Raw genomic sequence first — 27,676 nt, 5'->3', positions numbered from 1 at the left:
GATGTAATAGAGATACTCACTTTAGTTACTGAAAGGATAAAAAAAGCGTAGTCATAGCAAAATTCACATTTGAAACCAGAGTCATTCATGTTGAGTGACTCAACCTACGAAGGTCCGGGCCAAAAGTCTTGCACATTTGGAGGACCCTAACACCGTACTCGAACGTCATCCTTTTTCTATCAACACTGTATCAGCTTACCACTATATGTATAGCAACATCAGTCACTATAGCTGAAGTAATACCGTGCGGTCCTTTTTTCACTCATACATGGCTTGCCAAGACCAGATGTGCAAGACTTTTGGCCCGGACCTTTGTCGAACAACCGCTATACCACTAAAAGGTTATTCGGTAACAGATTTTATTCTATTACATTTTATATGTATCGGACAGACATTTTGTCTGACAACCTTCGTAGTTAGTAGATTGAACGTGGTAAAGACTTCTAACTTATGCAATGCGTGCGCTGTAGTCTCAAGTAGCATTGATCCTATCACAGCAATACCACGCAATCTGAAGCGGCATGATGATTGAAATACCTTAGGTAGATAAGATAGTGAATGCAGATTGTTAATTACGGGATCAATTGATATCATAAGGAAAGAAGGTATTCAGGCTTTGGCTAAGAAACCCCAGCCCCTTATCGATACCCCATTTTATCAAGGTTATCGTATCGATAGCGATAGCTGCTGCTGCGAACTGTGCGAAGAAGGCTTCACTTAGATAGAAGACCCACTAATCATGTTCTAGGCTAGTCCACTTTCGCCACTTCGGGCGCGTTATGTAGGTGGACCTATGGAATCTTTCTTCTGCTTGGTCAGACTCAAGCTTTGAGAGTATCCTCAAACAAAAAACATCATTCTACTCTCTCCATCGCAATATACCCCGAACTTGGCAAAACATCAAGTTTTGTCGGTGCAGACGGATTGTGGTGGGTTTCTCATACTTCTTGATGCGATTAATGCTATCCTAACATATAGAATGTACCGCTAACCTATCACGTCGAACCAGCGTTGGTCGGAAAGCAACACGCGCACTTTTTGCCTTCGCCTTTTCCTTTTCGCCCTCGACATTACCAACGCTGCTTTTCGGCATTTGCTATTTTGCAAGTGCCTTCTACCGTCTTCTAGCAGGTTTCCTGGTATCTTGGACCCTGCGTATCTCTATAATCAAATTTACACATTCATTCTTACTTTTGATATCCTCACCTCCTAATCACAAAGCTCTTTCATGATTGCGGTCCGCCACGCGTAAGGCCGTCCCTGCCAACCGAACGTCGCACTCAGCCTCAATTTCAATACCGATAGATCCGAATAGAGCTAGGTTTGCATCATGGCGGACTACGATGAAGGCTACGAGTACGAGGAGGAGTATAGCGATGATAACACTATTACTCCAGAAGACTGCTGGACTGTTATCGGCGCCTACTTCAAGAGGAAGGGCTTAGTTTCCCAACAGATTGACTCTTTCAATGATTTCCAAGAAACTACCATTCAAGAGTTGATCGAGGAGTACTCACAGATCAGCGTCGATGAGCCCAGTCCCAACTCCAACGATGCCCGAACCGTCGCACTCCGTCGATATGACCTCAAACTTGGGCATGTGACCATTGCCCGTCCCGTCGCCATGGAAAGCGACAACACCTCGGGTCCTCTCCTCCCTTATGAATGTCGCGATCGAAACATGACGTATGCGGCACCGATCTATGTGAAAGTAGATAGTAAAGTAACCGTCTGTATCGAACAAGACATCCCTCTCCACGAGATGGACGAGGAGCAGCAGGCCGAGGCGCACAGTACTGGGAAGCACCCGACTCGCTTGATTTGGGAGGAAGATACCAACGTATTAGACTCTGAGGGCGGCCAAAGTAAGACTAGTGATCAAGTTTTTATCGGCAAGCTCCCGATCATGGTGAAGTCCAAGGCATGCCACCTGAGCGGCGAGACTGAAGATGATCTATTCCTGTTGAACGAGTGCCCGTACGACCAAGGTGGTTATTTTATTATCAACGGAAGCGAGAAGGTCCTCATCGCCCAGGAACGTTCCGCTGCGAATATTGTTCAGGTTTTCAAGAAGGCCCAGCCGAGCCCGTTTTCTTACACGGCCGAGATTCGAAGTGCTCTTGAGAAAGGCTCGCGGCTTATTTCGTCTCTTATGCTAAAGCTGTATACCAAGGGTGACGCCTCCAGAGGAGGATATGGCGAGACTATCCACACTACTCTCCCATTCGTCAGGGCTGACCTACCGATCGCCATTGTCTTTAGAGCTCTAGGTGTCGTCAGTGACGAGGAGATTTTAAACCACATTTGCTACGACCGCAATGACAGCCAGATGCTTGAGAAGCTACGTCCTTGCATCGAAGAAGCATTTTGCATTCAAGATCGCGAAGTGGCGTTAGACTATATTGGAAAGCGTGGAAGGCAGTCTCACAACGTAGCACGCGATCGTCGTGTTAGAGCTGCTAAGGACATTTTGCAAAAAGAAATGCTTCCACACATCTCCCAAACCGAAGGTTGCGAGACGAGAAAGGCCTTTTTCCTAGGTTATATGGTTCACAAGCTCCTTCAATGTGCTCTCGGTCGACGTGACACCGACGATCGCGATCACTTTGGTAAGAAGCGTCTTGACCTTGCAGGCCCTCTCCTTGCGAAGCTATTCCGGAATATTGTTCGTCGGTTAGTCCAGGAGATCACAAATCACCTCAAACGATGTATCGATTCGGGCAGGCGTTTCCAAATTGAGCTCGCCGCCAAGCCTGCTATTGTAACCAATGGGCTGAAGTACTCTCTCGCTACAGGCAACTGGGGTGACCAGAAGAAGGCGATGAGCTCGACAGCTGGCGTATCGCAGGTTCTGAACCGATACACATTCGCCTCGACTCTTTCTCATTTAAGGCGCACGAACACGCCTATCGGAAGAGACGGGAAACTCGCGAAGCCTCGACAACTTCACAATACCCATTGGGGTCTGGTCTGTCCGGCCGAAACGCCCGAAGGCCAAGCTTGTGGGTTGGTGAAGAATTTGTCGCTTATGTGCTCTATCAGCGTGGGTACGTCAACAGATCCTATCGTAGACTATATGATTACTAGGAATATGGAAGTCTTGGAGGAATATGAACCCATGAGATACCCCAATGCCACCAAGATCTTCCTTAACGGATCTTGGATCGGTGTGCACCAGGATCCCAAGTCTCTAGTTAGAGACGTCCAGCAACTTCGTCGGGCCAACCAGATCCCCTCTGAAGTGTCGCTAGTTCGCGATATCCGTGATCGCGAGTTCAAGATCTTCTCGGATGCTGGTCGTGTCATGCGGCCCTTATTTGTTGTGCAGCAAGAGGATAATCCCGAGGCTGGTACTACGAAGGGCTCGCTAGCTCTCAATAAGGAGATGATCCAGAGGCTGGAGGCGGATGTCGAGCTAGACCCTGAAAGCGAGGAGTACTTTGGCTGGCAGGGTCTGGTCAACGAGGGTGTTATCGAGTACCTCGATGCCGAGGAAGAAGAAACGGCTATGATTTGCATGACTCCTGAAGATTTAGAAACCTACCGGATGAGCAAGCTCGGATACGACGTGTCCCAGGATAATGGAGATGAGATTAATAAGCGGCTCAAGACTAAGGTGAATCCCACGACGCACATGTACACACATTGCGAGATCCATCCTAGCATGCTCCTGGGTATCTGCGCGAGCATTATTCCCTTCCCGGACCACAATCAGGTACGTGATGCGTTCATCCCTTAACCCCTTTGTTATATCACTAACCTCTCCGCATAGTCTCCCAGAAACACTTACCAGTCGGCTATGGGTAAACAAGCCATGGGATTTTATCTTACCAACTACAACCGCCGTATGGATACTATGGCGAATATTCTCTACTACCCCCAGAAGCCGTTAGGCACGACTCGTTCTATGGAATTCTTAAAGTTCCGAGAACTTCCGGCTGGTCAGAATGCCATTGTGGCCATTGCCTGTTACTCAGGATACAACCAGGAAGACTCTGTAATCATGAACCAGAGCAGTATAGACCGAGGTCTCTTCCGAAGTCTCTTCTTCCGATCGTACAGCGACTGCGAAAAACGGGTGGGTATCAACACGGTGGAGACGTTTGAAAAACCATTCCGGGCGGACACGCTACGTCTCAAACAAGGCACATATGACAAACTCGACGATGACGGTATTGTCGCTCCCGGTGTCCGTGTCTTGGGAGAGGACATCATCATCGGAAAGACGTCACCGATCAATCCGGATAACGAGGAGATGGGCCAGCGCACCAAGGTACATGTCAAGCGTGACGCATCTACGCCTCTTCGTAGCACCGAGACCGGTATTATTGATTCGGTTATCCTCACTACGAACCCCGACGGTTTACGCTACGTAAAGGTGCGAGTTCGAACCACTAAGATTCCTCAAATCGGAGACAAGTTCGCTTCTCGTCACGGACAGAAAGGAACCATCGGTGTCACGTTCCGCCAGGAAGACATGCCTTTTACCCGCGAAGGCGTCGTCCCCGATATCATCATCAACCCCCACGCTATTCCCTCGCGAATGACGATTGCTCACTTGATCGAGTGTCTGCTTAGTAAAGTCTCCACCCTTAAGGGAATGGAGGGAGACGCTACGCCGTTCACCGATGTCACTGTTGATTCAGTGTCGAGCCTTTTACGTGATCACGGATACCAATCTCGCGGCTTCGAGATTATGTATCATGGTCACACAGGACGCAAGCTCCGAGCCCAAGTCTTCTTCGGCCCCACGTACTACCAGCGTCTCAGGCATATGGTAGACGACAAGATCCACGCGCGTGCGCGTGGCCCCGTGCAGATAATGACCCGACAACCCGTCGAAGGTCGTGCTAGGGATGGAGGTCTCCGTTTCGGAGAAATGGAACGTGACTGTATGATAGCCCACGGTGCCGCCTCTTTCCTCAAGGAGCGTCTGTTCGAGGTTTCAGATGCCTTCAGAGTCCACGTCTGCGAGATTTGTGGTCTGATGACCCCTATTGCGTAAGTCCCCATTCTAGATTTCGTCTCATCAAATACTAACATTGATTTCATAGTATATTAAGCAAGGGTTCATTTGAATGCCGCCCATGCAAGAACAAGACCAAGATTGCACAGGTTCATATCCCGTACGCGGCCAAGCTCCTCTTCCAAGAGCTTCAGGCTATGAATATCGGAACCCGCCTGTTCACCGACCGTTCTGGCGCTAGTATCCGCTAAAGATGACCACTGGCTTCGTAAAGCTAGTTAGGGTCAGCTAATAGGTGAGGGGAGGGTCTCGGTAAGATGACGGATGACATAGGGTCAGTTTTCTGCCCGACTATAAAATGCATGGGGCCGGCGTTGTTTTTTTTCCTCGGTGTATTCGACCGAAATTCATAAGTGAAGATGGCAGTTCTAGGTTTGCACGTGGGCGTCAAGGGTTGCGAGATCAATGTTTTTACGATTAGAGGCCCGAAACTATTAATCTATGCAGCTTAGGAGGGGCTAATAGAAAATGTACTCGTGCCGTTATGAATTCGAGAATGAGTTATTTAACATGATGACAAGATTGAGGTTGATACCCCTCCTGTGCCGCGAACCCTTAGAGTTTAAGTGCATGAGGCTATTGCTAGATTATTTACTCATAACAACAGCGATAATATACAGATTTATAAGTTAAATAGGTTGATTTTTCTGCTCATAAATATTGGTAGTTCTATTAATTCGTTTCCCCGAGCTACCACCTGACTATTATCTCGCTCGTGGTATCTATCTTGATGCTTCAGCTCGGCAGGACTTCCTTTCTCATGGCCTCCCAGCTCGTGGCGATCTGCCGCACCCGCACCCCCACCCGAGACTTCTGCTTTTCTCGTTTGTGATATCCTGCACTGTGAACGGGGGTCGTTTGCGTCTTCGTATCCAGTCGCCGTCTGGCACTCAACCGCGTGAATGAAAGGGTACTCGCGAGAAACAGGCAGATGGTGGCTACTAGCACCGCCCATAATCCCGTGTCGTAGGATCCTTCAGCAGTGCCTCCCAGCTGGTGGTCGAGACGGTCCTTTACTCGCCCGAATAATACAAATGTACAACCTCAGACTTAGACGCCGAGCGACGTGAGACTCATGAATGAATTATATCACTATGTAGAAACATATGTCTTAGGTACTCTTCAACTACACAAAACATGACCAACCCCTTCTTTATCTATCTCTTCCGCGTATAAGTAAACCATACGAACGGTAAAGATAATGATCAAGGCGATGCCCTCTTCACATATGAAGTCGATCCAATCCTAATTATATAATCTGGGCTAATGCAGGTAGGATGCCGGATAGAACCGGATATCCTCCTCCGTGAGGAAATCTAGGGAGCAGATATACAACGTGATTGGGCATAGCCCAACTAGGTAAACATTTAACGTCGAATTATAGTTAAGCTGAGCCGCAAGCCAGGAATAAGCTGTTCTGGAAGGGTATAAATATCTAGTCGATCGCCAGCTAGGAAGACAGGCCTTTGGTAATGGGTCCTCGATCCTCGGCACCGCCGCCTTCGTATAGCAGAGTAAGAAAGATGTCATAAATACTACGACTCAAGTCCTAGAACAGGTTCATGGCTATTAGTATAATATGTACTTGACTTCGATGACCGTTGACGTAAGAATCCCACGAAATCCGAATCAAGATTATAGTAACTAGTGAGAATGAGAACTTGAGTGCGAGGATGTCTTTGCTGTGGCGTCATAAATCTATTGAGAATTTAAATTAAAAGAGTAGTGATTTATATAGGTATTATTCCATATATAAAATATATCAATAACGTAAGTATTCTTCGTATGATCGGACTATATCGCTTTATCAATTTCCGTTCTAAGCTTCATATTGCTGTTAGGAGAAGACATAATACGGCAAACTGAATATAAGACATATAATATAGGTAATTAGTTGATCCAGTTGGCATATCCCTTACCCATAGACATAAACCCAGCCAGCCATAATCCCGACAATTCGGACGACAAGTCAATGGCTCATAAACTACCTAAATCACCGACAGCACCAAAATGATCAAATTCCCAAGAGCTCTTCCCTGCATGACATACCAACTTACATCCAGAGGAGCCTGAGCCTGAGGAAGAATGCCATTATGTATGCCCATCCTGTCAAGCTACCATGGACAAGCTCGTTAGGCCTCCCATCCCATCGCCCCCTTTCGATCGGACGAATGAGAACCTCACGCCTAAGACACGCAATCGGATATTTTCCCTCTATGACTCTAGTCCTAGGACAAGATACGGTCTAGATACCTACGCAGATGTGTCTGCGGGCGTCCAGTAGGAAGGTCTAGAGGCGTCGCCGCGTACCGTAATTCAGGGCTGACGTTCATATTTGCTTTTTTTCCCGCCCTGATCTACCGAGAATGGGGGGAAGGGCGCGCGTATGTATGTATGCATGTATGTATGTGTGTATGTCTCTGTGTCTATCTAATATCGACGGAGGAGCCGCACCCAAATTCCCTTCTTCTTTTTCTTCCCTTTTTATTTATAATCATTCCCGACTAGAGGATATAGTACAGTCAGTATAGAGCGTATACATATCGTGGTCAGTAGTAACGCGACTCATGAACCCGCCCCTAAAAGTGAAAATGCAGTAGAACGGTGTAAACTATAAGAGTTTCAACTCCATAGTTTCTCATCACCGTTCCCACAACCCTCGACGACATCTCTCTAAATTGCCTCTATCCTGCTTGGTAGGTGGGAGTGCCCAACCGTGCTCTCATGGATGCTCTCTTCGACCCCCGGAACCAGACATTCTTCATCCTCGGTAGTTCTAACATCAACGCGCAGCGCGTTCGTCTTGCCAGCACGTCTATCAACTACGGCGTACAACTCGGCCTCTGCCTTTTATCCCTGCTAACATCACTCCTACTTCTTCCTACAACCAAGCTCCGGCGTCCGGTGCACTTGTCGCAGGTCCTATGCCTGGTCGTCTCGGTTACCCGGCTCATCCTGCTCGTGCTATACTTCCCCGGCCCGCTGACCGAGTACTACGTGGCCTGGACCCGCGATGCCTCCGTTTTACCGTCTGAGGCGTATAATATAACAACGGCTTCTAGTGCATTAAGCGTGCTGCAACTCGCTCTAGTCGAAGCGTCTCTCATGCTCCAAAGCCGCGTCTTAGTCCGGACCTGGGGCGTGTACTCCGCGTCTCCATCTCTCCGTTCTTCTGTTCCCGTCACTAGTCCTTCATCCAGTTCCACGACCACCGCCCGAGTCGGTAAATGCTGGTGGCGCCCTCCAGTCCTCTTCCTGGCTGTGACCCTGGCCGCAGCCGCCGTCGCGCTCAGAGCTGTCTGGGTAGCGCGCTACACGCAAGCTCTTAAGGGACACACGCTTCCCGTGCCTCTCGACGGCGTAGGGAAGACCTCTGCAGTGATCAGCGCGATGTCGGTGTTTTATTTCTGCGGCGTCTTTTTTACGCATCTGGCATTACACCTCGCGGCCACGAGGCGCGTGCTCCGGGGCAAGGGACGCAAGATGTCGATTGCCCTGTCTTTGAAAGGGGGCGGGAGCAGTGGGAGGGAACTGAGCTCGCTTGAGATTTTGGCCGTTGGGAATGGTATTCTTATGCTGGCGCCTTGTAAGTCGAGGAATTCTTATTTTACTTCTGGAAGAGTGAAGTCACAGTGTAAAGGAGCGAAGAAACCAAACTAATACAATAACAGGTCTCTTCGCCGGGCTCGACGTAGCAGCCGGACCAGGAAATACCCGCGTCCTGCCCTTCGACGCCGGATCCTGGGTACAAACCCTCGTAGCCGCCGGTCTACCACTCATCAGCATCGCCGCCTTCTACCGGGGCTCCGACTCGGCCGGTTCAAGCTTCCGACGGTCAAACCGAGGAAGCAGAAGGAATTTGAACAGGAGAAAAAGCCACCGCACATCTTCCCCTTTTTTCGCCACCGGCAACGGCATGCCCTCTTTTGCTCTGCCCTCTTCTCTCTTTAGCCAGCAATCTCGCACCCTTTCCAAAACAGATGAAGACTCGGAAACTTTGGATAGTAGTATGCATTGGAGTCCGAGGATACCTGTGGGCGGCGGGAACGATGATGACTTGGAGGCAGGGAATGGGAGAACAGGACCTGTGGATCATGAAAAGATACAAGAAGGAATCGCGAGTGTCCAGGTACAAAAGGACCCCGAGGTCACGGCCGAGAGCGTAGGCGTAGGCGGGTTCGAAAAATAATCTGAATCTATATGTATAACACCATCAAAGATAGATTTACCGAATTAGAGCAACATGAATATCAGAGGCTTTTTCTATGAATACTGTTTTAGTTTAGCTACATCCTAATATTCCATGTCAGTAGCCCAACTCCTATGCGACGCCGTCTACCAGGAGAACTCATACGAATCTACGAATTTAGAGATGAAGACTTCCAAGATTCAAACTCGTGTCACAATATCAGCACGAGGAACAGACGATATTATTGTCTTCACGATTCCTTAAAATTTTGGGTTACCTGATGGCAGCAACCGAGCGGCAACGCAACGTTTCTAATGTAATTCCGTTGCCTGCCACAAGAGATTGCCATTTCCCTTAGTAAAAAGCTCAAATGACAGCCCATCCCATACGCCCAGTCAATGACCGATATCGACCCCCCGGGGAAAAGGATTTATGCTCGCGACATGACACCCCATGCTCGGATAACGTTGTCGGTGTAACCGGCGAACAGAGTCTGGCCGTCCGCGCTCCAGGCCAAGCTCACACACTCGGGCTCCCGGCTCTTCTTGCCGACCGAGGTGAACTCGGGCTTCAGCTCGTCAACCTTGCTCTTCTTCTCCAGGTCGAAGATGATGATGCTGCTGGCAGTGGCAGCGCAGAGCCAGTATCGGTTGGGAGAGAAGACGAGGGCGTGGATCTCGTCACCAGCGTTCAGAGAGTACAGGTGCTTCGACTCGTTCAAGTCCCACAGCATGGTGGTGCCGTCCTTACCACCGGAGGCGCAGAGAGATCCGTCGGGGGAGATGGTGACGGTGTTGATGTAGCCGGTGTGGCCAATGTGGTCGGTCTGGAGCTTGCAGGTGGAGAGTTCCCAAACCTACCGCGGTACGAGTTAGCACTTGATACCAATCTCACGTTTGAGAGTAGCAAGCAAATAATAGCGAGGTGTATATCATCAGTGCAATGGTGTTAAGATGTCTCATGGCTTGTAAACAAGCTCTGAAGTAGCAAATACTTTTTAAAATGCAAAGCATCATTTGAAAGGGTCTCGCGATTCCTTCTCTTTCGTAATAAAAATGGTCATGTTGTAAAACGTACCTTGACGAGCTTGTCCCAGCTGCTGGAGACGATAACGGGGTTCTGGGGGTTGGGGCTGAAGCGGACGCAGGACACCCATTCGGTGTGGCCCTTGTCGGTGATGGTGAACTTGCAGTCACCTAGGGTGTTCCACAGCTTGATGGTTCGGTCACGAGAGCCCGAAACGATCTGTCGGTTGTCTGCGGAGAAGGAGACGGAGAGGACATCGTTAGTGTGACCAACGAATCGTCTTGTGGTGGTGCCGGTAGCGAGCTCCCAAAGTCGGAGAGTCTTATCCCAAGAAGCGGACAGAGCGTAGGCGCCGTCGGAGGAGATAACCTGAATACCAATCCGTCAGCAAAATTTTCAATTATTTTTATCCATCACTGTATTCTCAGCAGGAAAACGAGATAAACATACGCAGTCGGAGACGATGTGAGAGTGGCCGTGGAGAGATCGCTTGGGGTATCCGTATTGCGACTCGTCGCGGGTGAGGTTCCAGATGATCAGGGTCTTGTCACGGCTGCCGGACAACAGCATGTTGGGGCTACATGACGATAGGTAAGCTTGCGATTACGAAAAAGGCGACGTAGCAGGCGATAGATCATACTTCTCTATGGAGGTAGCCAAACTGGTGACCCAGCCATTCTATTACGCAAAAATCCGTTAGCGACCATTTGCTGTTCACGGCTTTTCGCAGGTAATTGAATTCAGGTGATGATGAATTAATTAATTAATTGTACTTACGTGACCCTCGAGAGTGCCCTTAAGAATAAGTTGCTCGGCCATTGTGAAGGGATACTCGAATCTTTCGCGAAGTACACCTTAGGTTGTTGGCGAGGAGGAGTTGTTGATGTGCTTCGCTGGATGATCGAGTGATCGAAATGACAATCGTCAAACTTGAAATTTTCCCCGAGAAATTTTGTGTGCGAATTTCTTAGGGTCAAATCGCTAAATTGACGGCAGGTGCTAGGAAAACCAAACCAGCGTTACCGTATTGGCGGGGCTTTATCCAATCAGCATTCCAATTGGCACCCTAAGTTTGGTGCTAGCTGTGCCAGCTGTGCCAGCTGTTAATTAGTCTCCTCACACCTGGCCAATCTATACCCTACCTACATAATGTAGGTTATGTAATTAGTTGCCTCTATGCGCTTACGTACAAGTACATAGCTACAGGAGAATAATAAAAAAGGGGTTGTAAGTACCTTCTACGGTGCCGCTGCAAAACATCAACATACCCAGCCTCCAAGGTTATCTCGATGCTCAAAACAGAATCGAATATAATGACAACGCTTGAATTGGGTATCTTTAAAAAATAAAATCTGAGTGTGCATCTCCAAATCGCTAAACCCAGAAGGGCTCGACTCTTCCTCAGTGACGACTTTCTCCTCTAGCCGTATCTCATCTATCACGCTCACCCCAAAGTCTAGACGTATGGGAGCGCGTGAGAACTAACATCGACCAGATCCTGAAGTAATAGAAAACCGCTGTATACGATCAAGAGGGCTCAATAGAACTCATCTCCATAGCCGTAAAAGCAGTGCGTGAGATTACCTCGCTATTCAACAAATTAAGTCTTTAAACAACAAACCGGTCTCACAGGGGAGCATCTTACCACCAAGATCACGCATCATGACCTATTAATATTAAGTAGTGGTGTCCTTCATCGGAGATCAACTAGTCGATATGTAGTCGTCAAATCATGCCATTGAAGGGGTCAGCCTGTGGCCGTCGGCTGTTTTTAGGTATCCCCTTCCGTCCATACTTCGTACCGAAATTAACAATCGAGCTATGGTCGGCAATATCCGGCGCACTACTCGTCGCCGGGCCGGCCTTGGGTAGCAACTCGGACATCATGGCCTCCCAATTCTGGTGTCGTTTGCGGCTTAGCGGATCGCGCTGCGCGACGCTTCTGAGCTCCTTCTGTCGACTAATCCTAGCAGCCCGGCTGATTCGCCTCAGCGCTGCCTCGCCCTTCTTCGCATCTGCTTCTGCCTGCAATTGCTCCTTTTCGACATCGGATTCTTGCTCCGCGGGGGTGAATCGGTAGGTATGCGCGCTAGGAAACGCAGGGAAATTCTTGGGTATCCACGGTCGGGCTTCTTTTTCTTTCTCTCCAGACAACTCTTCACCTAGGAATGGCCGCGGCTTCTGAAGGTATTGGACGTCTTCCGTTACGGGGTCGAAGAACGATGGCGCAACGTACTCTTTCGGTACAGGATTCTTAAGATGTAGCTTTAGAGACGATAGGTCAACATCGTGACGACGAAGGATGAGCTCGAAATCTTCGGGTATAGGATCGTTTCTTCTTGCCGCATTGGCGGTACGACGAAGGTGCTCGATGAAGCCAGTGATATCTACACTGCAGTTAGAATACTAAGTCATAGGACGAGGTGTCTATTTTTGTCTATTTTGCACATACACGTGTCAACTGTCTCCGTAAACCCCTCCAGAGCATCAGGAGTAGCAGCGTCGAAGCCCACGTGCTTCAGCGCCACACCGATAGAACGTCGTAGCCCATCTCTGCCAAAGTCTTCGGCATTCGGACGTCTTACTACATTGTAAATCGGTCTCTCTGATAGGTCGACCTCGGCTGGTGTAACAGAGCGGGAGTCGGGCTCGATAGTTCGTTGTCGCTTAGCCTCAGGCTCTTGATGATTCTCATCGTCGTTAGGAACGGCGCGTTTGAGGGAGGGATCCATGATATCGAATGAACTGTTAAATAATGTCTAGGATGCGAATATCGCTGGACTGTAGGGGCGAGTATAGAGAAGGCGGACTAGAGAAGAAATTTGTAAAAAGCACGGATCTCTAGGCCTTGGTTAAAAATCGGATATTCGCAGGAGTTTTATAGTATGTATGTATCCAATATCCTGGTTCTTCCACGCGGTTCGTTCTGGTAACACGAAAATACCTGAGGAAGGCCGGTAAAATGGCTAAGGACACGGGCCTTGTCTTCGTATGCGAGGTGAAACTAGACTGTTGAATATTGCTAGCGAGAGATCGCGTGTTTAATACGGAGGTGATGTCGAGTAGGTGAAGGAAACTCTGTAGGATTCAAGCTTGCCGAGCTTGACTGCTCGTCATATGCCCTCCCTAAGACACCTAAGCTTCTGGTCAAGTCTCGCCGGTCTTGGTATCTAAGGAACGAATATAGCGTCGCTATCGAGTCGTAAACAACGATGTTGCGAACGGGCGCGGTAATGACTGATCTCTGATCCCTCCAAGAGATTCGGGGAATCGCGAGAAGGGAATATGATGTCGGATTTAAAAACCTAAAGATGCGATACTGAAAATATGTTGAATAGCCTCACGCGAAGCAGTGATTAGAGAGGGATATGGGCGACAAGGCTGCTTTTAGTTTGAAGTTGAAGATGTTAACGAAGGAAACAAGCTCGGCCGACAGGGATCCTCCAATTCGGCTAAAGTGGAGCCGCGACTGCCTGGTGTGTTACATATTGTTAATCGGTACGTACATCTGCAGTATCCATGTGGCTACTAGACAATGTGAAAATCGAGCAAGCACTATTTTAGGGACGAAAACTTTTTCGTCATAACTTAAAAATCATAACTTCGTTACGATTTTAGATTTAATATGTGCATATAAAAAAGGTAATATATTAAACTATACGATATATGTAAAAATAAAAAGTTTACGTAATTATACCCCGCAACTATGTTACTTTACAACAATTATATATAAATTTTAATATAAAAAAACATTTTTTTATACTTTTTAATGTTTCCGGCGGCTTTTCCGGGGGGCGTTTAACAGCGGGTTATTGCTTGCGGTAAGCGACCATTTTATATATAATTATACAATTTAATTAATACATTTATCCCAGTTTACAATACGCGATTTAATTAATTTACTAAGGTTACGTTATAATGTAATTAAGTTAAAAAAGGTAATAAATATTAAATTATTTAACCGTTTTATACGTAATATTACGATGTAAATAAAACCGGTGGTAAATTTTTTTTTGGAAATATTTAACACGGTTTAATTATAAATAATTTTTTAAACTTTATAAATTATAATAATAAAAGTAATTATTAATAAAAATTAATTACGTTAATAAAGCTTATTATTAATTTTATACGATTAAATTAAACAAAAAATAAAAATTATTATTTTATTTTACTTTATACGAAAAAACAAAGGTTTGGTATAACCGGGAAAAAAAATAAAAATAACGGAAAAAAGTAAGGTAAATAAATTAAAGCCTTTTAATTATGTTAAATCTTTAATAATGTTAACGGACTTGTTTATAAAGCTTTAACTTATTTAAATATTTTGCGTTAATATGTATTATGCGCCGATAATTACGGGTAATTAACATTTAAAATTACCGGTTAATTAAACATTAAGTAATTTTTAATTCCGACCAGTTTTAATTACTTTAACATTTTTTACCAGGTAATTAAAAGATAATAAATAATTATAATTATATTTATTTACGGCATTATACCGGGAAAAGATCCGAAAAACCGTGTTAAAACGATTAATTTTATTAAAACTTAATTTAATTTATACTTTAATGTTAAATAACTTTCATTTAAATTAATTTATACAAAAATGGTAAATAACTTTTAAAACTTAACAAAAAATCTTTTAATTAAAACCGTTTTATTATATAACGGTAAATAAACGAATTATCCGATTAAAACATTTGTATATAACGTAATTAACCGTATCGTTAATATTAACAAAATTTTAAAAAAATAACAATCGGTTATTAACGGGAGGGAGTTATTAAAAATCATTTAATATAATTATATTTAAACCATTTATAATTACATTTAAATTTGTTATAATTTCCTTAAATCGGAAGTTAATTTAACGAAAAATCTTTAAATTAATTATAAATTTTTTATTAATAAAAACGTACCGTATAACGTTAAAATTATGTTAAACCCGGTTTAACATTACAATTAATAAAAGGTTAAACGTATTTTACATTAATAACTGAAAGACGGAATAAAAAATATAACTATTAATAATATTAATTATTACCTTTGTAAACGTAATATAAAGGACCAGATTTTACATACCGTGTTCCCGCGTTAACCGTTGTAAATATACCGAAAAAACGTTTAACATATACGTTTTCCCGTTATTACCTGGTTTATTAACGTTAATTAACAGTAGTAACAGATTTTTACCAGTAAAATAATTTTAATAATAATTTATATATAAATTGTAAAATTTTTGCTGTTTTATATTTAACATATTCTCGGCGTTATTAAAAACATTTATAACGTAAACATCGGGATTATTATATTATTATTAAACTTTAACTTAATAATTAACTCCGTTATTAAAATTTGGATATTTATTAACATAAAGGTTTTAATTATATTAAATATTTTTAAGCCGATACTTTAACCAATTTTAAACCGTAATATATTTTTAATTATTTAATTAAAAATTAACCATATTATTTTATAAATTATAAACCATTTCGGTAAAAATATCCTCGTTTTAAAATTCTTTATAATTAATAAAAACCAAAATTTTTTTATAATAATTTATAAAATAAATATTATAATATTACTTATTACATGCGGTATATACATCGGCATATGTTTTATATAAAACGCCGTTAATAATTTTTACTTTATTAATAAAATCCCGAAAAAAGTAATATAATATAAGTTTAACTCGGTAATAATTTTCGTATTAATCTTTATTTAATTTATATTTCGGGTTATATATAAAAATACGGTTTTAAACTTAAAGTTAAAACGTTGGTTTATAATTTTAATTATACCAAATAAACCATTTAAATAACATCATTTAAAACAACATATTAAAACGGTTATAATATTTAACAAATAAAAAGTTTATCTTTTAAATTTACCTGTTAATAGTTATAAAACGCCGAATATTTTCGGAATTTAATTAATAATTTACTTAAAACGTAATATAAAAACTTATTTATAACAAATATTTAAATAATTTATACATTAACTTTTATTTTAAAATATTACGTTCGTTAAATACCTTATTTATAAATTTCGTTATAAACAATAAAAACAAAAACTGGTCATTAAAACGGAGTATAATTTTAACAGTTAATACGATAAAAGCTTAGGTAAACGTTTTGACTTTAAAACAATATTTAATAATATAAACTTTTATAACATATACGTTAATATACGGCGCCATATCCGTATTAACGCCCCATCCGATTATAACAATAACATTATATAAGTTTAACTTTAAATTATTCCGTTTTATTATAAAACCGTTATAATTAAAGTTTAATGATTTATTAACTTTAATTAACGGTATTAACGGACGGGAATAATAAAATCAACATTTATATTAAAATAATTTAATACTTTTATCCGAAATGTACCGGAAAGCTGTAATAAATATCCGAAACTTTCAAAATTCCGGTAATTAAACCGCTTTTTCGTTTAAAACCCACGTAATAACCATAAGTTTAAAACTTAAATTATTAACGCCGTATTTCTTTTTTAACAACCGGAAATAATAATTTAAATTATACATATAAACTTGTACAAACTATATAATTTTCCGTAAATACGTAACGGTGTATAATTTTTTATTAATTAAAAAATTAAACAAGTTGTTTATAAACATTTGGCTTAATATTAAATTTATAATTGTAATATGTTTAAACTAAACTCGGGTAAAGCTTTCCCGGCTTTCCGGCGTTAATATATTATAAGTAATAACTTATAAATTTTACTTATTATTCCATAATAACGTATAAATATATAAACTACTCCGGTTTTACCATTTAAATTAATACTAAAAATCGTTAATTTTAAATTTAATTAAAATTATAACTTTAAAAAATTTTATAAATCGGGTGTAAAAATGGTAAACGGCAACGTATAAATATAACCGTAAATTACTTTTAATTATAATAATTTTAAAAATTTTATCGGCGTTTTACCATTTCGAATACCTCGGTAAAAGCTAATGGAAGTTATCCCATTACATATTAGCAACGTTAAAAATGGAAAACAACGCCGGATACCCGAGTGTATTAACTTACAAATTTAACTCCGTCCGTTAGCCTATTTAATAAAATCAAATATTTAATATATTAACGGTATATTAAACTACCGAGCCGAGTAATGCTTACACCTCCGAAATATTTTTATTAAAAACAACTTATATATTATTAACGCCGGTAAAATTAACCGAACTTACCCGGTTAACATAAAACGTACTCCAACTATTAACTTAATAACGTCGTAATATATTAAAAACCACATAACAAAAGCAAAGGTAAAAGGCAAATCTGTCATCGTGCCACCAAAAGGCATATTTAACGTAGTTTACAAACTTAACATTACAAAACCAAAAAGCCACAAACTCGCTTGCGCCACACAAATAAAAAGTAAAAAATACAAAAGATAAAAGTGGCTAAATCTTATTTAACTCGGACACAAAGGTGGATCGAACATCGGACAAATCGAGTAAAACACTGGATTTATTAATAAAATCTTATACGGCATCAAGTTACAGCTGCAAAATAATTAAATCAGGGACGGCAAAAGCATCGCACTCATCCATAAAAACGGCAAAATCGTCATCCAAAATACTATCGTTAATACCTTCGTCGCCGGTAGCCGACTGATGTAACGGTAGCCGTGGCAACACGTCGCCGTCCTCCGGCAATTAAAAAAGCCGGCCCTCGTTTATCAAGATATTTTGGTAGCCGGGGTGGTTTTCCCGTAAAAAGCGGAGTTATTGTATGACATACCCTCGGCAAACGCGGAAATTTTAAAGAATTTGCCGCTGTAGTCGGAGGTTAGTCGGCCGTAATACGATAACATCAAACTCCTCGAGCAACCTCGGTAGCTGCCGGTACAGTAAGCCGATATCCCGGAAAAAATGGCAAACATGACCCTTATAGCGGTACTATAGGCCCCAAATTTAACAGACCTCGACAAAACAGTGGAGCCAAGATATAACCATCTCCTCCGTCTATGTTAATAACGGAAGGGACTCGGGTACGGTACCAAAATCGAGGTCATTTTCAGCCAAGAAAAGATATACGTTACCCGGCATTAAATCCGCGTCACGAAACTTGCAGCCACGGCATACGCCACCCTTAAGCCGCATGTTAAACTACCGTTCCTTGCAGCGGATATAAGATTTTCGGATATCCCGGGCCAAACTATCGTAAAAAGCCCCGAGTAAGGCCGAGTCCGCATTGCTGATAGCCGGTGACTTAAATGTATCCGGCGCCGGCTGTGTAAGTGGCTGTGCGAGGGGCTGTGCTAGTGGCAATAGCGGTGGTGGTGGTGGTGGTGGTGGAGGGTTACCGGCGCCGGAATCTTCCCGTAAGCGAGCCCGGATAGCGTGCAAGGGGGGTGTAGGAGAAGGAGGTGGCGCATCGGCATCTCGGCGCTAATTTCGGTAGGCACGTTGCGTGGCTGTATGTATCCGACGCGCCTCCCGAGTGCCATCGGAGTCTTAACTGTCGAAACCTCGGGGCCGGTAATCCGGGGCTGATATGCCTGCTGTATTACTGGATCGTTTGCGCCGATTACCTGCCGATACAGCCTGTAAACGGGTTAGCGTTAAACCGTATGCAACGATAGTGAACAAACCTTATTGTGCCGGCACGTATCACATGTAGTAGTAGCCCGTTCTAATGCATCGGGCCGTACGGACTCGAACCGGGCTAGCGGCAAATCTTGACGGCATCGGTTACATCGTTGATATCCAGGGGGGGGTGGCAGGCGGCGGGGCCGGCCGACCTGTCTCCGGGCTAGTAAACTACCTGTATCGGGCATTATAACGCGGGGAGTATCGGAGCCCGGAGACCAAAAACCTGGATATAAATTGCCATTAATTAACAGATATATTAGCTTAAAAGAGGGTAAATGAGCCAATATATACCTAAATATAAGGCTAGCGGTTGTAGCCAAAAATAAGGCTTACGATACCGCAATATTAATAAGCAAGAGATATGTGGGTGGTGTTAAAAAAGATTAAAAAAAAAATGTAAAAAGTAAAAAGTGTCAAATCTTAAAATAAAAGGGAGATGTTATATATATAAGCGATTTAAAAAGATTAAATTAAATAAAATAATATATATTATAAAATAAAACTAATGATAATAAATAAAAGTAAAGTTTACGATATTATAATATTAATAAGTAAATAATATATGTATGGTGTTAAAAAAGGTTAAGTAAAAAGGTGTAAAAGGTAAAAAAAGGTAAATTTTAAATAAAGGAAAAACGATATATATAATAAAATTATCTCGAAAAATTATAATACATTTATTTTTTATTTTAATAAAACTTTTATTTATTTAAATAACTTGTTTTAATTATCAATTAATTAAAAACGATAAAATAAATTAAAGTTAAATAATAAATTACGTATTTATTCGTTATAAAATCACGTAAACGTTTTAAAGTAACATTAAATTAAAGTTATAATTAATTTAATTGGTTTATTTATTAAATTGTAAATTTAAAGCTTTCGGCGGGGTGCGTGCACTTTATTTAATTGGTTCGTTTAATATAATGGTAATAATTAAAACCGTTTTGTTTTTATAATCGGGGTTATAAGTCACTTTACCTTTTACTGATTGGTTAAATCTTTATAGCCGACTTTCCCTCGTTTTATTAATGCATTTTAACGCGTTTTTTTAAAGTTTAACCTCGTTACCACCCCATTTTTTTGTTACGGGCAAACGTTTATTAATTACAGGTTTTATTTTATTAATTTTGTTACCGACTGGCTCGAGCGTTTTATTTTATCAGTTTTATTACTTATTAACTTATGTTTATATTATAATGATTTAATTAAATGTATTTTTTAACCCCGATTATTTAAATGATTTAATTAGTTAAAACTTTATTTTTTATCAGTTTTATTACCCACTGGTCCGTGCTTTTGAATTTTAAACTTTCCCCCCCTTCGATTTAAATTTAAAAACGAAAACTTTTTTACGAAAAAATGTGACGTAAACAAAAAAAAAAAGTTTTTTTAATAAAATTTAATTATGGCTTAACTTTTTTAAAAATAATTAAAAAAAACCAGTATCGTGAAAAATAATGTCGTATTAACTTTTTTATATTTTATTAATACTGCCACAATTTTTCCAGCCAATCAAATCTTTAATATCGCCCCGCAGTTAGCGACTTTTCCTTTTACCATTTTATCGCATAAAGTTTAAAACACATGTAAATAAAATAAAAAAGTCATGTAAAACGCGTTTTATTTAACAATACCAATTATTAAAAGTTTTATATAATAATATAATAAATTAATTGATTTTATAAAAAATTCATTAAACGTGCGCTAAAGTGTGGCTAGTTAATCAAAGGTTAAACTTATATGTAATAACGTAATTAATGTAATTACATGTATTTATTTATTATTATAATTGTAAAAGTATAAATGGTAAATAATAAATTATATTAAATTAAATTAAACTTTTTGTATAATTATATCCGTTTATAAATGCATAATAATCATTTGTCAATTTAATATTAAAAAATTCATAAAAGTTAACCCAATGATTTTATACCATTAATATGTTAATGTCGAAAAAGTTTAATGTTATTGTTATAAAATGGGATATACGAAAATCTAATCACTGTTATGTAAAATTATCTACGTTTAATTTTTTATAACTAACTTATAATGATTATGAAATACATCTTAACTTTAATTATTCATCATTTAATGTCATTGTTTAAATAAATAAATAAATAAAGATAGTAGCTGCCTTTTAATCAACGGTTAAATTGACTTAAATGCCTAATAATCTCCTTACCTTTATATCCTATCTGCCTGTACGATGCTTCTATCGTCGTTTATTAGAGGTAATTAAAGGCTTAGCCATCTCATCCCTGTGGCGCTTTTAACATCCCGGCTCATTTGTTTTGCCTTATTACTTCGTACTATGACCCTCTCTGTAAGCATGATAAAATCGAGTTGATAAACAACTTCGGACGCGCGATGCATCTACAGGCGAGTTCGGGTGAAGAGGATGGGTCGCAAGGCGAGATCACCAAGTTGAAAGTAGCAAACCCCTTACATTACTTTCCAACCAACATTTTCGACGCGGCCGGTTCGCTTCAACATCTCGACCTCTCGGGGACAGGGCTATCCAGCTTACCAGAAGACTTTGGTCGCCTAAAGAATCTCAAGATAGCATTCTTCTCCGACTGCAACTTCACCGTCTTTCCTAAACAGCTAGCATCATGTCCCGAGCTCGAGATGGTTGCTTTTCGTGGCAACCAGATGACCAATGTACCGGAGGATTCTTTGCCTCCGAAACTTCGCTGGTTGATCCTGACCAACAATCGGATAAGCTCCCTACCTAAAAGCATCGGGCGGTGTGGACGCCTTCAAAAATGCATGCTGGCGGGAAACCAGCTGCGTTGCCTGCCGGACGAGATGGTCGCATGTAGGAAGCTCGGCCTATTACGACTCTCTGCCAATCGCATCCAAGAGCTTCCAAATTGGCTCTTTGACCTACCTGAGCTGGCTTTCCTCTCATTTGCTGGCAATCCGTGTTGCTCGTTAATCGCGACATCAAAGGATGTCTGTGACACCACTCCTTTCAGCTCTCTTCCCGAGGTCAGCTGGACAGATCTTCATGTTCACAACCTTCTGGGCGAGGGTGCTTCGGGAATTATCTCAAAGGGATTATGGAACGGGACCGATCAGGCTCGAGAAGTAGCCATCAAGTTATTCAAGGGAGATGTTACAAGCGATGGAACGCCTGCCGATGAGATGCTGGCGTACATCACAGCGGGATCCCACGCCAATCTCATAGATCCTCTGGGGAAGATTACTGATCACCCCAATAAGGAAGGGCTCGTCATGCAACTTGTCACAACGCGATACGGAACCCTAGGGCTCCCGCCGTCCTTGCAGAGTTGCACGAGGGACTGTTTCTCGCAGGAGATCAGTTTAACCACACGGCAGGGCTTGCGAATCCTTCAGGGCATCGCTGCCGCAGCGGAACACCTGCACGACCGAGGCGTCGCACACGGTGACATATACGCGCATAACGTGCTCTACGACGAAGGGGGACATGCGCTCTTAGGCGACTTCGGCGCAGCATCTATCTACGGCAATTTAAACCACAAGAAAATCGAGCAAGTCGAAGCGCTCGCCTTCGCCCACCTGATCGAAGACGTCTGGCGAATCATCAGGCCCAACTTCGACGAACAAGAGTTGCGAGTCGGTGTGCTGCTCGCGGCTCTGCATCGTGAGTGTTCGGATCCAACCGGAGTCAAGCGGCCAAATTTTAGTGAGATCACTCGGCAGTTAAGTGCCATAAATCAACAGCTGGCGGCTACTACAGTATGAGGTTGTAATCACAAATGTTACGGCGGGCGAAGTGACGGACGTGTTCGGTTGGGTCTTGACGATCCGAAGGCCGCAAATCAGGCTCTGAAGATCGAAGATTTGCTCAACTCAAGCTGACGAATGATGAGAAAGTTGGCCACGGGATGAGAATTTCCATCTGTTAATCCATTTTTTTTATTCCTTCCTTTGTGCCGCTACACGATGTTGTGCATACGGCAGGGGTAGGTAGGTAGGTGATGTTAGGACCAGGAATATAATTCTTCTAGAAGAAGAAAAAATGCGGTTAGGGGCAAAAAGGAAACCCAACGAGCGACGGCCCAATGAGAGTCAGAGGAAATAGGAGAGGTCGGATAGATGTTGCTAGAATCAGTCATACATAGACAAACGTAGACAAACGATAGACTTGAAAGGAAGTTAAAGATCCGATAGGTATGAAAAGTCATGTCCCTAATACAACCCCCTAAGAGCCACCTGATATCGGATCAGTAAAGCCATCAGTAAAGCCGACGCCTCTCGGAATCGGAGACAGTCTACTAAAGTCCCAACGTCGGTTATAGGTTGAAAATTGGATTCTCAAAGGTTTATGGTAGTAGATGACGGATGGTTGCTACGTGTTGTCTACTATGGATAGACGGTGTAATAAACGTAACATGGGGAGTTGTCCAACCGCTTCTCACATGCTCAGTTGCAGGCATGCGTAAATTGAACTTACTCGGCCGAGTCGTCATCACCGTAACTTCATTTCGACATTGGCCCGTCTTTTTTATTTTCTTTTTCTCTTCCTTTTTTCAGCTCCGGAAACTCACCTCCCACTTTGAGACATGGCCCGTTCCTCCCGCAGCGGGAATATGTAGGGAGCTACGGAACCGCCCGCTCGTACATTCGTAGTATACTGTATATAGTGTACATTAATTGCATTTTGCATTCTTATATGACAAGGACTCGCCGTCTAATTTCGTATCTCACTCGGAAGTTTCCCACCCCGGCTCGACACAAACAGTTCCGACACGCGGCCCTCGGGGAAGACCCGAAAGAATATGTACGTTAATGTATATATATGTAGAAGCGCATGCTTGTTATATGTACGTCTACGTATCCGTCTGTATGTAGAAGCAAGAAGCCGTTTGGGGTTGTATCGACTGCATGTACCTACAGTTGTCAGTGCGATCGAGGTAACACCTACAACGGTCTTCTTCCTCGCCGCCTCGTTCACCAACCTATGAATTAACCTTTGAATTAAAAAGACGGCTGCAATAATAAACATATTACGTGTGACTCGCTGACAGTTCATCCCCCCCCCCCCCTCTGAAGTGCCTGGCTAAACACCCCCGCGAGCATTTGGCTATGACTCGCGAGGGCAATAAGATCCCCATCGTTCCCGTAGGATTCGCACGGCTAGCTTTGGGCATATAACGTGCATCCTTCGCACACAGAAGAAGAAAGAACCTTGCTACCTTCTAGAAGTCCTACGGGGGGAATGCGGGCCCGTAGATTTTACTCGATCGTAAGGGTGTCTACCCAACTTATCCAAAACCAAGCGAGAGAACATGGAGGGTAAGTCTCATATATCTAAGAGGACACGGGCAGGCAAAGCTAGTCGCGAGAAGACAGGGCATCGGCGTGGGGGAACGATCCACACCCTGCATGGTTCTTTTTTATACGCCTTAGCATGTTAATATGTAGTATTTTGCCTACGGCCCTACGTCAGGTAAAAGATGAGCTACATAAGTAGTTGGCAGATAGGGCGGCCAATGACGATGGAGAATTGTAGTTGGAGATGGGCAAAGATCATGAAGTTTCACCCACGTGAACGTCATCTTATTTTCTTCTTTCTATTAATCGAGGCATGGCTGTCCTTGCGGGCGGTTAAAATACTATATTGTATTGTATGTATCACGTTGTAGTGTAGCCGTCGACAGGGCAATCAACCTATCTATGGCCCGGGGTGAAAATACCAAACGAATCGTTGCCATGTGTGTGCGTGTGTCTACATGGTCACCTATAGCGAGGCGTGAGACTATCCAGAGGGATCGTCAGGAGCTACACACCTTTACGCCGTCACCTACAGGTCTTACGCAAGGGGCGGTCAGCACGAGACCATATGCCTTTATTCTGCCTAGGTACTTGCCTCGCCATCGATCAATGACGGATGTTCGTGTCAAATTGGATCTGGCATGCAAAACAGCACATGATTAATGCCTCACGCATAGCGCTGTGACTACGGAGACATACATACATATATGCGCGGCCAAACCAATTAGGACAACCATGGCCTAGTTATATGGCCTCGAATGGGGAATATAAATATATATGGGCATGGGCATGTATGGGTATGTATGCAGCAGGGTAAATCAGTAAGGCAAATTAGATGCTCGCTTCTGGTTTGGCATGCGGCATTGTAGATCGTAGCAGGTATCGTAGCGACTTATTCTGCGTCTATATAGTATATGCTGCTATATGCTGCTATCCGCACCGGAGAAGATGAGATCAGAGCATTATAGTCCGATCACCAAGCCGAATCGAGTCAAGCTCAAACGAAGGGGACGAAGTGTATCCGCTCGGTGGATATCTCAATCATTTCAGTCATCTCAGTCATGGCGGAGAATGTCGTCAACAGGGCTTCTTAGCAGGCTTCTTAGCAGGGCTCGGCAGGGCTTGACAGGGACAAGGGAATCCTGTCAAGGGCTGCCAGGTCTTGTAAGCAAGCCTTCGATGAGAAGGTCTAGAACAGATTGGCGGAATCACGTTGGCCTTCGGATCTGCCGTAATAGATTTAGCTTCGCAGATCCGCATTGACCCTAGCATTGACCTCCCCGTCAGATTTCGCAGATTAACGGCCCGAGCGTACATATTTGACACATTTTGAATACGTGTTTGTGTATAGATATGAGAAATAATAGTTGAAAGAGATGAAATGAATTGCGTCGTACTAAAAGATGAGTATTTTGATATGAGAAGTACCTAAGTACTTAAATACCGTAGGTACTTACATGTAGGTTATGTACTTGCATGTATTTAAAGTGACACAGCATTGAATGTTTCGGCTGTGGTATAATGTACCTTCTCCAATATCATAAAGCTTAGGTTGTCTTGAATTAACGTTAGTAGGTAGACTTTGGTGGGGTAAAAGAGAAAAATAAAAAGAAGGTGCGTCCAGACTCCACCGTTGCAGGCGTCTGTTACCTACGGCTCAATGGATCACCGTGACGGCGTGACCACTAAATTGACCACTAAACTTCGGTAGATAAGCCTACTGTATGTACTATATCTTGGTCGCATCACCACTAAAAAAATAAAAATAAAACATTGAAAGAGGTACAGGACGGACTGGACGGGACAATATAGATGGGGGTCTCGCCTCGAGCTTCCCCCAAGTAGCCCTGGTTTGCCATGTGGTTTTTAAAAACGCAACAACACCTTGATACATATGTATATGATGTAGGTACGAAGAGGTAGTAGTAATGTACCTCTCCTACCGATGTAATTCTCCCGAAGAAGGAAAAGGAAGGAAAGAAAGAAAAAGATGCAAGAGCATTAAAAAATATTTGAAAGAAGGAACGAATAAGGACAAATGGAGTAAACGTCACCCAATCTAATCCCGTATTCTCTTTTTATTTTATTTTTATTTTTATTCTTTTTTTTTTCCTTGTCTCACACCCCTCCAACTCCCCCCATCTCTAATCCCCTCCCCCTGTCAACTTCTTCTTCTTCTTCTCCCCCATTTTCATTTTCATTTTCATTTTTATTCTCATTCCCCGAACGGAAGAATAAAAAAAGAAAGGGAATATTACTACTATTACCAGGTACCTATACAGCAATATGTCGAGCTGTTATTAGATGACTGCACATGCATGCAGATGCTATTCATCGTCATATCAGGACAGGACCGTTTATAGCCAAACCCTTGCCCCGTCTTTGCATCCATACTTCCTAATTTGATCTTTCCATTTACGGTCTCTTCATCTTCGTGACTTGTGACCAACCTTTATTCTTCCTCTTCGTCGACACATCTAATAATTCGGCCAAGACTACCCAACGCAAGTTTGTACATATCATATCTTCTTTACCCTTATCTTCATATTTCGAATTCATCTTTTATGTCTTACCGTATATAATACTGTCGACGTAAATTCTCACCTGACCTCGGTCCCTTCATTCCTCTTAACGATTATATTATATCGGCCTTCTCATTATCTTGGTCCGCTCCCGATATTCGAGTACAGTGTATTCATCCACTTGAATCCTGGTCTGTTTTCTTGGTATTGGTGGATTGACCTTCCTTGGCTCTTCCCTTGGCTGTCCAACTATATTTGTCCGGACGAGGATTGCCAAGCTTATTCTACAGCCCTAGTGATACATATATCCCAGTATAGGTAGACTCTACTTTATGTCACGCCCTTCGCCGTCAACCTCGAGTCTTCCGAGAACGAGGCTGCTATTTCCGAGCATGTCGTAGCAGTTGATATACCCCTTAAGAAAATAAAAAAATAAAAAAAATAACATAAAGTAAGTTGGCTACCTAACCGACTACTACTCTATATATCACAATTCTAACTAATATCCGGCTTAGAAGTTCTTTAGACATTGCAAGCGAGTTTCTTGATAAATATGTTTCCTATAGACAGGAGCCTTCTCCCGTCTCTGACTACCCGCAGAGCGTTGATTGTCGTTGACCCCCAGAATGATTTTCTGGCTAATGATGGCGCCCTACCTATCAAGATGCCTTCGGATCTCCCAGAGCGGATAGCGGGCTTGGCGACGTCGCTACGGGCAGGAGGCGACGATATCATCTGGGTATGTAGCAGATTCGAGAAATCGCGGTCTTCTCAGGAAGAGCAAATTCTCATATCGGATCGGTCGAGCCACTCCCAATCCCCAGATCTTTCGCGGGGTCGGCGGCGGCCAACACCACCGCAGACGAATCAACAAGCCGAGTCTCCGGAGGCGTTTCTAACCCAGGAATCTCCAGACCTACCGAAATGTGTCCGACCAGGCTCTTCCGGGGTGGAGATGCACCCAATTATAAAAGGGGCTGTCGGACCTAGGGATTTTTCAGTCGTGAAAACTTATT

General features: G+C 42.7%; 5 protein-coding genes across 5 annotated transcripts; 3 read left to right on the top strand and 2 right to left on the bottom strand.

Moving 5' to 3' along the window:
- Window positions 1-906: 906 nt before the first annotated feature.
- Window positions 907-5,660, top strand: F4817DRAFT_351949 (DNA-directed RNA polymerase II subunit RPB2). Its single transcript, XM_049305161.1, has 3 exons — window positions 907-3,715; window positions 3,773-5,001; window positions 5,055-5,660. Exons 1-3 carry the CDS (start codon window positions 1,331-1,333, stop codon window positions 5,215-5,217), a joined length of 3,777 nt encoding a protein of 1,258 aa, XP_049154537.1. The 5' UTR covers window positions 907-1,330; the 3' UTR covers window positions 5,218-5,660.
- Window positions 5,661-7,470: 1,810 nt separating this feature from the next.
- On the top strand, window positions 7,471-9,235 carry F4817DRAFT_286910 (fungal pheromone mating factor STE2 GPCR-domain-containing protein). The gene is made up of 2 exons (XM_049299616.1): window positions 7,471-8,612; window positions 8,698-9,235. Exons 1-2 carry the CDS (start codon window positions 7,751-7,753, stop codon window positions 9,213-9,215), a joined length of 1,380 nt encoding a protein of 459 aa, XP_049154536.1. The 5' UTR covers window positions 7,471-7,750; the 3' UTR covers window positions 9,216-9,235.
- A 24-nt stretch (window positions 9,236-9,259) lies between these two features.
- Window positions 9,260-11,056, bottom strand: F4817DRAFT_351946 (cross-pathway control WD-repeat protein cpc2). The gene is made up of 5 exons (XM_049305160.1): window positions 11,019-11,056; window positions 10,882-10,919; window positions 10,692-10,818; window positions 10,293-10,610; window positions 9,260-10,071 (listed from the first exon to the last, which is right to left on the bottom strand). Exons 3-5 carry the CDS (start codon window positions 10,809-10,811, stop codon window positions 9,646-9,648), a joined length of 864 nt encoding a protein of 287 aa, XP_049154535.1. The 5' UTR covers window positions 10,812-10,818; window positions 10,882-10,919; window positions 11,019-11,056; the 3' UTR covers window positions 9,260-9,645.
- Window positions 11,057-11,484: 428 nt separating this feature from the next.
- Window positions 11,485-13,291, bottom strand: F4817DRAFT_286862 (uncharacterized protein). Its single transcript, XM_049299615.1, has 3 exons — window positions 12,694-13,291; window positions 11,887-12,628; window positions 11,485-11,829 (listed from the first exon to the last, which is right to left on the bottom strand). Exons 1-2 carry the CDS (start codon window positions 12,971-12,973, stop codon window positions 11,967-11,969), a joined length of 942 nt encoding a protein of 313 aa, XP_049154534.1. The 5' UTR covers window positions 12,974-13,291; the 3' UTR covers window positions 11,485-11,829; window positions 11,887-11,966.
- A 7,678-nt stretch (window positions 13,292-20,969) lies between these two features.
- Window positions 20,970-23,318, top strand: F4817DRAFT_351940 (outer arm dynein light chain 1). The gene has a single exon (XM_049305159.1). It carries the CDS (start codon window positions 21,244-21,246, stop codon window positions 22,603-22,605), a length of 1,362 nt encoding a protein of 453 aa, XP_049154533.1. The 5' UTR covers window positions 20,970-21,243; the 3' UTR covers window positions 22,606-23,318.
- The last annotated feature ends 4,358 nt before the right edge of the window (window positions 23,319-27,676 follow it).

The sequence above is a fragment of the Daldinia loculata genome (genome assembly GCF_022478755.1).
Source record: "Daldinia loculata strain CBS 113971 unplaced genomic scaffold F4817scaffold_80, whole genome shotgun sequence".
In the NCBI taxonomy this organism is placed as follows: domain Eukaryota; kingdom Fungi; phylum Ascomycota; class Sordariomycetes; order Xylariales; family Hypoxylaceae; genus Daldinia; species Daldinia loculata.
Note: the sequence above shows the minus strand (reverse complement) of the source record. Positions and strands in the feature narration are given on the sequence as shown.

Coding starts and splice junctions, on each gene's coding strand:
- F4817DRAFT_351949 (XM_049305161.1), top strand. CDS start 1,331: ATGGCGGACTACGATGAAGGCTACGAGTACGAGGAGGAGTATAGCGAT. Junction 3,716..3,772: donor CCTTCCCGGACCACAATCAG/GTACGTGATGCG, acceptor CTCTCCGCATAG/TCTCCCAGAAACACTTACCA. Junction 5,002..5,054: donor GGTCTGATGACCCCTATTGC/GTAAGTCCCCAT, acceptor TTGATTTCATAG/TATATTAAGCAAGGGTTCAT.
- F4817DRAFT_286910 (XM_049299616.1), top strand. CDS start 7,751: ATGGATGCTCTCTTCGACCCCCGGAACCAGACATTCTTCATCCTCGGT. Junction 8,613..8,697: donor TATTCTTATGCTGGCGCCTT/GTAAGTCGAGGA, acceptor ATACAATAACAG/GTCTCTTCGCCGGGCTCGAC.
- F4817DRAFT_351946 (XM_049305160.1), bottom strand. CDS start 10,811: ATGCTGTTGTCCGGCAGCCGTGACAAGACCCTGATCATCTGGAACCTC. Junction 10,611..10,691: donor CTCACATCGTCTCCGACTGC/GTATGTTTATCT, acceptor ATTGGTATTCAG/GTTATCTCCTCCGACGGCGC. Junction 10,072..10,292: donor GCTGGGACAAGCTCGTCAAG/GTACGTTTTACA, acceptor GTACCGCGGTAG/GTTTGGGAACTCTCCACCTG.
- F4817DRAFT_286862 (XM_049299615.1), bottom strand. CDS start 12,973: ATGGATCCCTCCCTCAAACGCGCCGTTCCTAACGACGATGAGAATCAT. Junction 12,629..12,693: donor TACGGAGACAGTTGACACGT/GTATGTGCAAAA, acceptor ACTGCAGTGTAG/ATATCACTGGCTTCATCGAG.
- F4817DRAFT_351940 (XM_049305159.1), top strand. CDS start 21,244: ATGCATCTACAGGCGAGTTCGGGTGAAGAGGATGGGTCGCAAGGCGAG.